This window comes from Centroberyx gerrardi, chromosome 14, assembly GCF_048128805.1.
Source record: "Centroberyx gerrardi isolate f3 chromosome 14, fCenGer3.hap1.cur.20231027, whole genome shotgun sequence".
NCBI lineage: Eukaryota > Metazoa > Chordata > Actinopteri > Beryciformes > Berycidae > Centroberyx > Centroberyx gerrardi.
In genome coordinates, this window is record NC_136010.1 from 12058357 (window position 1) to 12071808 (window position 13452).

Below are 13452 nucleotides of genomic sequence, written 5' to 3' on the forward strand. Positions count from 1 at the left end.
AGCATTTGCACTGCATATTGTCTGGCCATTTTTAGTTTTGTGTGATCGAAAAAAAGGAGAAGGGGAAAAGATGGGTGCAAACATTCCTGGTTGTTAAAGGGAGAAATTTACAGCTGAGTAATAAAAGTTTACGACTGAATCCATTCTGGGATTGGCTGCAGCGAGCCACGTGGCACACGCTCTATGAACATGAACTTTATGCTGTTGTCTATTCTCTGGTCCTTCCCTTGTATCAGCAGCGGACTAAGCTGGGGCGTAGAAACCTCTTTTTTTCGTATACTGATATAAAAACAGTGCGTAGTTATTTTGGCGGTCCTTCGTGTGATATCCATCCGATCTCCGACTTCCTGACAGAAGGAGCTTCGCGACAGTCGCCGCCTCTACCAGCCGCTGTCTGCGTTTATCCCCCCCAGAGGCAATATAACCGGGACTGGGAAGAGAAAGAGAGCAAGCAAGCCCGTGAGAAAAGAGCTTTCCGAGCAAACAGAGAGCCTGCTTCTCTAGACTCCTTTTTGCCGGGATGTGGAGATAGCCCAGCCCGCAGTACACGGGAGATGTGCGCTGTGTTGATATACCCACTCGCCATCATGACCCCTCAGCCGCTTTGCTGGACCACAGTGAAGCCACAAACTACGGAGAGCCTGCTGGGGTAAGTTAACACTATTCTCCTTTTATAAAAACATATTTGGCATTCAACCGTTGGCTGCAAATGATGACTGATGGTGAGGAGTGAGGGTTGGAGGTCCTGTGAGGGAAGGGAAGATGGAAGTACCTGTTTTGTACAGTTGTGACCTGACCTGTAGCCTGGGAGGCAGCTGATGCCCATAGCGACTGTAATGATGTAGGCTATCCGGAGGCTACAGCACCGGTCTAGGCTGGTACAGCACCACAAAATGGTTTACTGCACAGTTTAGCCTACATTAGTGGAGTCTTTTAGAGGCTGCTGCTCCATTATGTTGCGTCATTAATAGATACTGATAGTAAACTTTCTCATCACTCATGCAGGCCCTCTTGATCAGGTACTGACAAATTAAATATAGAGTTGACTGATGGCAGTCTTCTCATTTCTTGTATTTGTTTGCCTCTCATTTGTTGCCAATGTATCCCATCTCAAGGAAGTGCCTGAATAGCATGTATACGCTATTTTACGCACGCACAAATACACACATACAAACACACCTACACACACATACACACACACACACACACACACACACACACACACACACACAAACACACACACACACCTACACACACACACACACACACACACACACACACACACACACGGTAGCTCCCGGCAGTGCCCCCTAGCGATCAGACGTAGTGGAAGTGGAAGTGGGCGGGTGTTCGGGGTGTTGGGCTTGTTGTTTATGGCTGCTGGGTTCAGTGGCGGCTCACTGCGGATGTAGGCTGGCCTAGCTGATACACTGCTGAATGGAAAGCGTCTGTGGCCGGCGAGCCTTGCAAATACTTCAGCGGTGACACGGAGGAGTGTTTGAGACTGTGTAATTTGCTGTTGTCACATAGCAGAATGAGTGACTTGTGTTTTTCCTGAGAATGAGATGCGAGGGTTTGTTGCCTTCTGACAGAACCAGTGACGACATTATGAGTAGTAGCATGCCATTTTATTTACACCGTGAGCACAAATCACCATCATTATCATCATCATCAATATCACTTTCATCATCATACTCAGCAGCAGCAACAACAATAACATATTTTTCATTTAACATTTAACACAACAGTAAATAGGGTGTTATGACTGAGGCAGCACATTTCACAACATTTCATATAAATCACAGGCGAATGGTATATTTTTGTGACCAAACAGTCCATGAATTTCTTAAACCAGGCTTTTCTTCAAAACATTTAACACAGGCGTTGTTCAGGCTTCTTTTACACAATATATAGAGCAAATCAATGTGTGAAACAGCAGAGATAGAGTGAAGATAGAGATGCAGATAAAGTGAATCCCAGGTTTGGAAGTTTGTGTGTGTGTGTGTGTGTGTGTGTGTGTGTGTAAGGAAATACTTGGGACAGGGGATATAAAGCCTTTATTGCATCCCAAAACAAAGCAGATTGTACCCAAACGAATTTTATTGTGGCATTCAAACGTATAAATACCATCGTGTGTGTGTGTGTGTGTGTTTGTCAGTCTGACACCGTATCTTTTTGTGTGCATTTGAAGTTGAAAACAACTGTTTTACCAAATGTCAGCATGGGTGTTATAGCTTGCTTAGCAAAGCGCTACTGTTGTGTTTTATTGTCTGCGCAGACACTAAATAGTTTTTGTGTGAAAAAGTGATGTAATGTTTCTGTCTCCTCTTGTTCAACACTCTGACGTTTCAGTCTTGTAAAATACAATTATTGGTCGGCAAAGCCTTGTTCAGGAAGCCTTTAAAGTATTACAACCTACTGTTACACTCGTTGTTTGCTTTTCCCTTATGAAGTATTGCTGTTGCAATGGATCGTGTTCGCTGCCGCCCAATATGCCTAGAGAGAGAGAAGGAGAATACATTTAACATTTACCAACTGTTTAGGTAAAAAATTGTGGTTAAAAAAAATAAGGAAAGGCACATTGTTTTATCCTGGTATAGGCCTTTAAAGTAGAGATAGGTTTGGCTAAAACTCCATGAAGTAATGAATCCATCCATATCACCACATTTAGAACTCGACTTACAAATTCCCGACAGGGCAAAAATTTTGCCTACTAATGGTCATAATTTATGATGTGTGGACCAACATGCGCTCATTGGGCAACAGCTTCCTGAGTGCTTAACGAGCATAAAGTCGCACACTTCCGGACATTAATTGGGCTAGCCAGTGAAGGTAGAGTGCTTATAGAGGGCTTTGTGTTGTTAGTATGTGAATTACTCCTTATTAGTAAGGTTAGACGTGCATGGGCTAGAAGAAAAGGATCAGGGAACATCTCACTGACCAGGCGCGCTCTCTCTCTCTCTTTCTCTCTCCCATGGTGTTTTGGTTGATAATCCATAGATTTAATATATATATTTAATACTGAGTAAGGTTTTGATGTTGAGTGTGGTTGTGTATCAGCAATCATGCAAAGCAGAACCCATTTCTTGCATGGACGTAGATGGGCCCCGGTCTGCTAGGGGAGGTGGCCCTGAGGTCTGTTTGAAATTAGGCCTTCAGAAGATGAAGTAAATGCGCGTAAAGTGTAAAGTTAGAGCGGATCAGCTTTGGCTTCCCTAACAATACTAACAATAATACAAATAATAATAATAATGATAATAATAATAATAATAATAATATAAAATACCTTACTCATATAATCTATTTCCATTGGCTATAGATTATGCATTTACCGTAGCTAACGACAAATTATCAGCATATACTGTTCATTTGCATGGTTATTACTGTTGTTAATATTTAATTATTTTCGTGTTAGACCTTTAGGAATGTTAGGAAAACTGATATTAGGTTCTTTCGTTCATCGCAAATATTATTGGGAATTGCTCGTCACAAGTGAAAGAGCATGGAAACATGCACCAAACGGCTCCTTTCCTTCATGCATCCAAAGCCGCGCATGTGATTTGTCTCACAGGCCGCAATAAAACACTAAAACACAGGGGAAAGAAAGACCTTTCTAGTTCTGCACATTGGCACAACCTCTGTTGCATTCCAACCTCTCCAGTCTACAGGCTTTACTGTTTAGCCTACCATTATTTACAGCAAACTTTATGAATAAGACTTAATGATTTAAGCTGTGAATCATTACTGTTCATATTATGAACGACAATTTAAAATATGTTTTGAAATATAAATTAGTTAATGATAATTTCTAGTCAGTCATTCATTAAATTCTATTTTGTTAAGCTTTTTAATTAATACTCAATGACATACGACTGTAAGGTGAATAGGCTGCAAGATTTTATGTAACGGAGCTTGTTATGAAACAAGGCTTCTTCAAATTAAGCACACATGCTGTCACTGATATGAACAAGACATAATATTAAAATACCACTGGCTACCAAACCCCATCTTATCAAATGTCGATTTCATTTGTATAGGTTGAATTCAATTTCAAACTTCGTTTTGCATTTAAAGAGGTGGATAAGCTCTGGGCGAGTTTATGCATTCACAGTATTTGGTCTCCTGTAACTTTGTCCCTTCTATAGGAGCTGGAAATTAATTTATATAAATTGGAACTTGCCTCCTATTAATCCTATTCTTGCCACGGATTATGAAGTTGGTTTATCCCACCGATCAACTGTAACATGGGTCTACAGCAGATTTATTATTTAATATCCAGTGGAAAAAAAACTCCAAGATAGCAGCACTAGGACATTACAGTCTCTGACTTTTGAGCTTTATTTGCCTCAAATTTGTGCGATGCGGATGTCACATATGGCCACGAATAAGGTGAAGGGAAACTTTTATTGCACCAGCTACTTCCTTCTCTTTGTTCTTGTCTCTTTTATGGGCTATTCAGGATCCCAAACAACAGACCAAACAGTGTTGCACGTTTAGGCTGCAAGTATTCACCCTATTCAAGAAATCAATGAGGTGCACCAAAAGGCTGTAGCCAGATCGACTGCGTTTGAACAGAATTGCCAGACATTTTCAATAAGTCTATCGATTAATTAAGGTATCAATTATGGCCTGTTAAGAAAATGGAAGATAGTGTGAATTATAAGACAGATTTATTTTCAGGCTAGTGCGGGGAGTTTTATTTTTTAATTCAATTTAAATGCGTTTGACTTTGATTGTATTAAAAATGCTGGCCGTACCAAATCCGCTCTCGTCTACTGTACAAAAACAATTAGGCAATGTTGATTATATAGATACAATTGGGGAGAGTGTATACTGTAATATACCATTCATTTAAGAATTTACGCATTTCCAGGGTGCACAGTTCACCTAGAAAGGCGCTTAACTTTTGCCAGTTTTTTACAGAACACCTCTAAAGTCATTTCCAAACCCATAATTTTCTGCTCTACATCTGAGATAATTATTAGTTTCCTTTCCTCCCTGTGTCAAAGGAATGTCGATGTATAACCTGAACAGAAAAAAACATCAGAGCCTCTGCATAAGCATTTTAACACAGTGTATTTCAGACAGCTTGTGCTTTTCAAATTGATAGCCTACTTGTTTTTTTTTTATTGCTATGAATTGAAGAGACTGTACCTGTGAACAATCAGCCTATAGTGAACAGGAAGACCGGACTCAGTTAGCCTATGGAGGCTTTTGCCTGACGTAGGCTGGACAGTCGCATAACTGATTGGATTTTTCAAGAGGGTGGCAGAAATATCTTCTTAAACGCAGTTCTTTACGAGTCGACTGGACCTACACGCTATTTCCCTTTGGTTTATGCCTCCACATGCTGTGCAGTGCTTTCATTTCTGAGCCCGGAGATTGCTCCTCGTGTTGCAGGGCTTTGCTGCAGAGTTAGTTGTTGGTGAGCTGGGGAACGTCACTTGTTTTATTGCCCTCACAGAAGAGAGACCATAAACGCATTCTTACCACCTACACCCTCCCCCAGTTCAGTGCAAAGGCATGATAATTGCTCACATGCCAGATAGTACAATTAATACACAATGAAAGCATTAAGAGTATGTTGGAAAGTCCTCGATATGGGTGAGATAAACACTAAACACCAGTTTTCATTTGAATCTTCATTGAAAGGCAGGGCGTCATGGTGCGTAAGACCCTCGTTTTATATGGGCCCCCAACGGTCCTTTCTATTTATTGATATTGTACCTCCATAGTGGTGTTGTAAAATTAAAATTAAGTGAGTTTTACACACACACACACACACACACACACACACACACACACACACACACACACACACACACACACACACTTACACTTACACACACACACTTACACACACACAGACATACTCGCACACACACACAAACACTGCGTCACGCAGGTAAAGATATTATATCTTAGAAAATGAAGTTGATATCACTTTTCATATGAACCCCGCTGAAATACCTTTGAATATGAGTTAATAAATATTTTTTCTGCATTTTTACTGACTTTGAATCCCCGTAGAATATGCCCATTGCACTGAATGGCATCAGCCACATTTTGCATCATACTATTCTCTTAAATATTATATTCCCATTAACCTAAAGTCTGTGTTTCTTATGCAGCCAGGCTGTATTGTGTGTTACTCGAACTCTACGTTGTGTTTATCGGCATTTAGCACTAATGTTCAAGCTCTGAGCTAAAAGCTACAGTTTCTCCTCAACTCCTGGCTCTCAATTGGTGGAGCATGGTCAGCTGACATTGTCATATTGTCTCTCACCGAGCCAAGCCTCAGCTATAACACTCGGGTTTGTGCGTCTTAACCGGAGATTGGAAATTAATAATATTGAATCCTCAAAGTAGACCACGTCCATTGAGAGAAGCAGAAAGTGGAAAAAAGAAGACCTTCGAGAAAGGTGTGGTTGGTTGACAGAGACGGAAAGGAGATTTACTGAGGAGGAGACTGAAAAGAGACCGATAAAGAAGTGGGGAGAGTTGGAGAGAGGGTTACAGGCAAGGTATGAATTCTTATTTCGCAAACCCGTCGCTCTCCTGCCATTTATCTGGTGGTCAAGACGTTTTGCCCAATGTACCCCTAAACTCCACCACCTATGACACCGTCAGACATTTTTCGTCGTACGGTGCTGCTGTGACCCAAAATCGGATATATGCACCTTTCTACTCTCCTCAAGATAATGTCGTTTTTGGGTCTGGTAGGGCACAGTATGAATATGGATCAAATGTGTTTCTTCAAGACAAGGATGTGCTCCCCAGCTGCAGACAAACAAACATGGGACTCAATACACAAAGCCACATTGCTCAAGAGTACAGTTTGGATCAAGGAAGAGCAGGAGCTCAAGACCAGAAAACCAACATCCCGATCTACCCGTGGATGCAGCGAATGAACTCACACAGCGGTGAGTTTTACTACGACAAATAAATTAAGGAAATGGGCCAGTTTTACGATATGTCTTACCAAGAGAGTAAGTTACTTTTTATGGCCCCATAAACCATTACTGTATCCCCTCGACTTGTAGATGGGCCTTTTCATGTGCAAACAAACAGCTTTCATTTTAAGAATGATATAATAGTCATAATCAGTAGCATTTGACACACTAAATATCTGAGGAAGCTTTCATTATTTTAGATAATAAAGCAGCGATACCCTCTGAGATAAGATTTGTCTTACAGTTAAAATGTGTTTATTTTTTCTTTATGGATTTAGACTAGACTTGTGATTCTCATAACGAGGCAAAACTTATACTAAACTGCCTCAAAGTATGATATTAGACCACAATAGCATATTTTTTTATATCAAATGTGATACAAATGTGTGCACCGTGTAAACGATTAAATTACTGACTATTTTCTAACTGATTTGCTTCCCTGTAGGAGTCGGCTACGGGACAGACAGACGCAGAGGACGTCAAATATACTCTCGCTACCAAACACTTGAGCTGGAAAAGGAGTTTCATTTCAACCGCTACCTGACCAGGCGCAGACGCATCGAAATCGCAAATGCGCTTTGTTTAACAGAGCGGCAGATCAAAATCTGGTTTCAAAACCGACGCATGAAATGGAAGAAGGAGAGCAACCTGACATCCACGGTGACTGGAAGTGAACAGACAGGAGTCTCTCAAGAGGAGGAACGCAATGGCGCAATAGAAGAAGGGAAAGATGAGGAGGAGAAGAAAAAAGAGTAAAAAACAACACCAGATAACCATGAAAACCCAACATAACTACCTAAAAAAATCTATATGGACCAGAGACTGACTTCACTGCATGATGGCTATTCTGCAGCTCTCCCACTATATCTCATGTTGACCACAGGAGCGTTGAGCCTTACAAGAAATCCAAATTATTTCAGGCACAGTATGGCCCATGCGAAATATCTTGACATTTGAGCGCAGAATTAGTTTTTCATTGCCATGTCACACTTGTGTTGTGAAAGGGAAAAAAAAGTATTAATTTCAACGTTATTTCCCATGAAAGCAAAATCTATGTATTCATCCCACACCCCATCCATCACCGTAAACTCTTTGATCACCTCACAAACTACAGTGTTGGTCAGGCTTAACTCAACATTTTACATTAACATTCCACGTATGAAGGAAAGGATCGGACGCACACTTATTTTATCCCAGTATAATGTAGTACTTGAATCGTCCGCAGAAAGTGTCTTGCATAATCCTGAAAGTTGCACGGGATAAAATACACACAAAACTGAAATGCCTGTATATAATCAAAGTAATACTATATTATGTAAATCCTGTGAGGACTTATGTGCATTTAGCCGCTTTGATAGACGCTTCATAACATTGCGCTTAGCCCTTTTTGATCATTTGACACAATAGGCTTTCCTTGTGAGATAGATTTGTACACTAGTAATACTTCACTTTTGTTTGGGGTTACGAATTCATGTTTTGTCATAATTGTGTATCATGGAATAAAATATTTGTAAAACTTTCACCCTCGTCTTGTTCTTTTGGTGTATGGTACTTCCTAACATGACTCAGATGACCGTATAAAGAAAGGTTGCTTACACTACGTATCCCCTCACTCATTGTGGAGGCTTATATATTATATTTCAAAATCATCCTAACCTTTTGGCCAGGAAAAACTCTAAAAGTAGGTGGGGAACAAATAATCCAAGCAAAACCCAGATTTCTTAGCCAGTTTTGGCCTCTTTCATATGGATTAAACATTCAACTTTCCGATTGGCTTCAGGGACGCAGGAATGGGCTGTCAATGCATAATCAAACACTACAACATTCCAATGTATAGGCTATTTACAGTATATTACAGCGACATATAAAAGTGTAGATTCTAGTCTGCATTTACTAAAATAGATTTTTTACCAATTTAATCATGAATATCACCATTAGTTCTCGACGCATCTGAATTAGTTGTAGATTGTTGAATTGTTGTTGTGAAATATTATTATTATTATCATCATCATTATTATTATTATTATTATTATTATTATTATTATTACTGGGGTTATGTGGGACACGCACCCTGGCATGGGCAGAGAGCAATGGCCAGCCCTGACCGTCCTGCCCCATACCAGACACCAGATGACGCTCTTGTCTTACTGTCTTGCCCTTTTTTCGCTAAGATCCCTGCATGGTCCTCAACAACCAACAGCTCAAAGTTTACCGGACACGTTTCTCCTATTCATCAATATCCCCATTGAGTATCAAAGCCAATTTATGACTGGCCAACATGTGCACGTGATCCCATACAAATACCCCATATTTGGGCAGCGCACGTCGGATCAAGAATAAAAAAAAAAGATACCATAGCCTACCCCACCTATAAATCCTGGATTATTTTTTTAGGACAGACAGCTCTGAATTTTCCAAAAGCGGCTACAAAGAAAAGCAATGATCAACAAAACAACGAAACAACCGAAAAATACAGCCCGCAGCCCTCTCTAGTATAAAAAGAAACTATCGGCAATACTTAAACATGAGCTCTTATGTTGACAGCTCCATTCTCAGGCAAACAAGCGAGACAACTTCTCCTAACACTATGTTTAGTTTCGATCACTGTGGTTCCCTATCTGGGCGCAGGTCCAGCCGTTATGAGGGTGTTAATGTGAACGGGATATTCACTTGTCCCGTCCCCACGACCTCTGTTGAACGGGAGGAGATGAAAACTAGCCTGCGTGGCATTACGGATACTCCTCTACCGTCAGGACCACAGATAACCATGGTCTCCAGTAGCTCGTCCGTGGACGCAAGTGGGCTCAACTACGGCAGTAACACGCTGCTGGGACAAGGGACAGACAGAAACACGGAGAGGAGCGCAAAATCCAGCGGCAACAAGACCCAGGAAAGCGAGAGAAAAACGGAGAACACGCAAGCGGTGAAACGAAATACAAATCTGAACCAACGTCAGGACAGTGAGCAGCGACCACAGATTTATCCATGGATGACAAAACTGCACATGAGCCACGGTAAAGTTTGCCTATTTTCTAAAGTGCGACTAAGATGCTTTCCCTTATTCACTCTTAACGCTGCAACACTTCTTTTCGCCCGTTCCCGTTTCCCTCTTGAGTTTTATAGGCCAAACGCAGGAAATAATAAAAACTCGCGGTCATAAATTTTATGACAAAGGCATCCATTGCTCGTAAACCTGCTCTGTTACGGTGAAGAGGTGATCTGTGGGGTGATTTATGGTGGTATAATTGGATAAGAGAACAAAACTGTGATAAAACTATGAAATAATATTACAAATTCATGCCTTAGTATTAGTTTTTGCCGTGCTTAGTCTATACTCTTAGTCAAGCTATATGTATTACATTCAGAGGCTCTGTGTGAGAGAAGGTTTAGCCTTAAATTGAACTCTGGGAAACACCAATGCCCTGACCCAATCATGAACTTTTCACCTCGAAAAGATTTGAATAGACATGCTCCTCTTCCATGCCTTGTATTGGAACCACTAGTTGCCTATAGGCTACAGATGGACAGTGAGCACATTTGCTGCAAATAGAGGCTACTTGTGTTTTGTGTTCCTCCATAAGCCCACATCCAGGAACACACAGCGAGATGTTAATATTAAGTCCAATAGGACTGGGCCTGCTGCCTTGCTTAGCACGCCAGCACTAGAGCAATTTTAAGGAGGACGTTTTTATACAATAACCTAGAAAACAGGGATTTATATTTTTTGAAATTACACTTCCTTAGATTTCATACATGTGTTTTTCCTCCCACATTGTACTTCTGTGCAGCGGTCTTAGGCCCAGGCCAATGTTTGCATGGAGGCCAACACATTATTATTTTATGCCGCCCTATTTGACTCCTCGAATTTGTAATTACACAGTATATTAGGATACGATTTCTTAAGTGATAATATACCTTTTATATTTTAGTGAGACCGAAATCCAGGGATGCAGTGCAGGCACCCCCACACCTTTTATTGGCTGAATAGAGTTTAACAACCTTTTTAGCCTGACATAATTTTTTATAACATAAATCCATAGCATACATAATAGTAAGTAGCATCAAGCTACATTATAGGGTCGTTCAAGGGGGAAAACAAATTAATGCTTTTCTGAAAATAAAATTTATTTTTGTTTATGTTGGTAGTTGTTGGACTGGATCATAGGTAACCCACCTTTTTTTTTTAAATTTACCACTACACCACTGCTGAAAGCTAACCGATTTTAATACCACTTCAGAATCGGACGGTAAGCGGTCCAGGACCAGTTACACCCGCTACCAGACTCTGGAGCTGGAGAAAGAGTTTCACTTCAACCGGTACCTCAGCCGCCGCAGGCGCATAGAGATCGCCCATACCCTGTGTCTAAACGAGAGGCAGATCAAAATCTGGTTCCAGAACAGACGAATGAAGTGGAAGAAGGACTCAAAGATCAAAGTGAAGGAATAAGTGCACTGAACGAGCTGCACATCCAACCCACACTGCACAGTGTTGGAGTGCTGCCTGACCTCCGGATGAACTGCTAGGAGCAATGACATCATGACACCGCTCTATGTGCTTCATCACCAATTATGTGTCACTTGCTGCAGTTTGGGACCTAATGTATTGAATATCATTCACTTTGATCAATCGGTTTACATTTCTAAATTAATTTGCTGCCCATGCGATGATAACCTCACTTTGCTGCATGGAGGGACAAGGGGTTGAGGGGAGCTGGGTCCTCTACGCTGCAAGCCTTAGGTTTGCAGTGCATGGAAAGGCTATACTGTACCACTAATATTCTATGTTGTCTAATTAGGATAAGAGTAGAAGAGGCTGGCTGATAGCCTGTACCATTTCTTTCCATATTATCAAATAAACGAACAAATCAAATCAAATAAAGGCATCCATATTTCTCACTGCTTTCAAAATCACACTATAATAGTGGTAAACTGTCATAAGCAACAGTTATATAGTTTTCCACCAGTAAAAATTGACTTTTTCCTTTTCCTTTTTAATTTTTTTCTCTAATGTGTTGCAATGCAAACAAGTTAGGGATTTGGTTGGATGTGTGATTTGTTCAGTGAGCAGTGTCTCAGTGTCTGTGAGAGGGTTTCTTTCTTTTGGTCATATGAAGGCATCATACATGTTGTCATATACCCTTGTGAATCTAAATCATTATGTATAATTCAACAATTGTATGTGATAATATTGTTGTAATGTGCAATGGAGCCACTTCCCTTGGTAGGCTTAAGGTGACTGGCTTACACAAGGCCTAGAATAATTGGTAAATGGCATATTTGTTGATTGTAATCAATAAAACCTGACAATTTAAAGTAAACAATCTTCCAATGTATATCTGCTCAGTACGCATATTTCTCTCATTTTACACCAGACAATTAGGCCTACTTCCTTATATCAGGGGGCTAATCAATGACATCACACAGCACGCTTACGTTTTAATGACTTTTATGCTACAGTGAATTAAAATATTTAAAAACAGTGACATCATTGTTTAATGTTGAAAACTAAATTTTTAGTTTATTGTTTATTTATGAAGTGTCTTAGTGTTAATATTGCTGACTGCACCTTTAATGCCAATTTATTTCAATCTGTAATATGCCAATATTTCATTCTGACTCTATAATAATCGTCAAGACTATAAGTGAAATCTTTTAGAGACACGACCAACTCTTAAGTGTTTCTCGTGCGGTTTGGTTTGATATTTACAGAATTCCCTTGACTGACAAACGCGCATTGAAGTTTAAGGCCCTCATAAAACTTTATTGCCCCTTTTCTACCACTCCACCACAGACAGACTCCGTTTCCTGTTTTGTCAGGGTAGGAAGGGACATAGCCTGTGATAACATTCGCCCACAACACAACATGGATGCAAAACTTTGGTTTCCTGTGGCCGCAGACTGACGCGCCATCACTGCGGTGCCATATGGCAACTTTATGATATCTTCCTGCTCTTTGAAGCTGGCATAATTATATTGTAGTTAAAGTAACAATATCAGGTCTTATACAGAGGACATGACAGTTGCTGGCTGTCTACATTAATAATAGTAGTAGTAGTAATAGTATATGACGCATTATAGCCCTAGGTTATGAAATAGCTCCTGTATAGCTTTGATAGCTGCACTTTGAAGAAAATAAAAATCAACTCACCTCTTAAACTAATAGCTTCCTATAGAACTTCCTTCACGGCTAGAGAACTGGCTAGCGCAGCGTCCACTTTCTCTGCGCTCTGTTAGGCCTAACCTTACGTGGACAATGTATTGAATCCCTTTTTGTATGTCTTTCTTTTAGGGTATTTTAAAGTTTACAAGGTTACTTATGCCAATTGCCCCAAGCAGGGCCTGTGAATGGTGCATAGGAAGCACGTGGTGTCATTTAAGTGGGTTTTATGGCCTGGAAGAGCTGACAAACCTTCGATATATACACATCATATATAATCTTAACTGTCCGGAATCGCAGCTGCCGGCTTCCCCTTATCTGAGGAAGAAAGGGCTTTGTGGC

General features: G+C 40.5%; 2 protein-coding genes across 3 annotated transcripts; both read left to right on the forward strand.

Annotated features, from left to right (window-relative positions):
- Positions 1–6526: 6526 nt before the first annotated feature.
- Positions 6527–7709, forward strand: hoxc6a (homeobox C6a). Of its 2 annotated transcripts, none has more exons than XM_071905841.1 (2): positions 6527–6923; positions 7399–7709. In XM_071905841.1, the coding sequence occupies exons 1-2, from the start codon at positions 6527–6529 to the stop codon at positions 7707–7709; spliced, it is 708 nt and encodes a 235-aa protein (XP_071761942.1). The 2 variants fall into 2 exon arrangements, with proteins under 2 accessions (XP_071761942.1, XP_071761943.1); XM_071905842.1 differs by having other exon boundaries at positions 6527–6920.
- Positions 7710–9477: 1768 nt separating this feature from the next.
- On the forward strand, positions 9478–11532 carry hoxc5a (homeobox C5a). The gene is made up of 2 exons (XM_071905845.2): positions 9478–9967; positions 11192–11532. Exons 1-2 carry the CDS (start codon positions 9478–9480, stop codon positions 11398–11400), a joined length of 699 nt encoding a protein of 232 aa, XP_071761946.1. The 3' UTR covers positions 11401–11532.
- The last annotated feature ends 1920 nt before the right edge of the window (positions 11533–13452 follow it).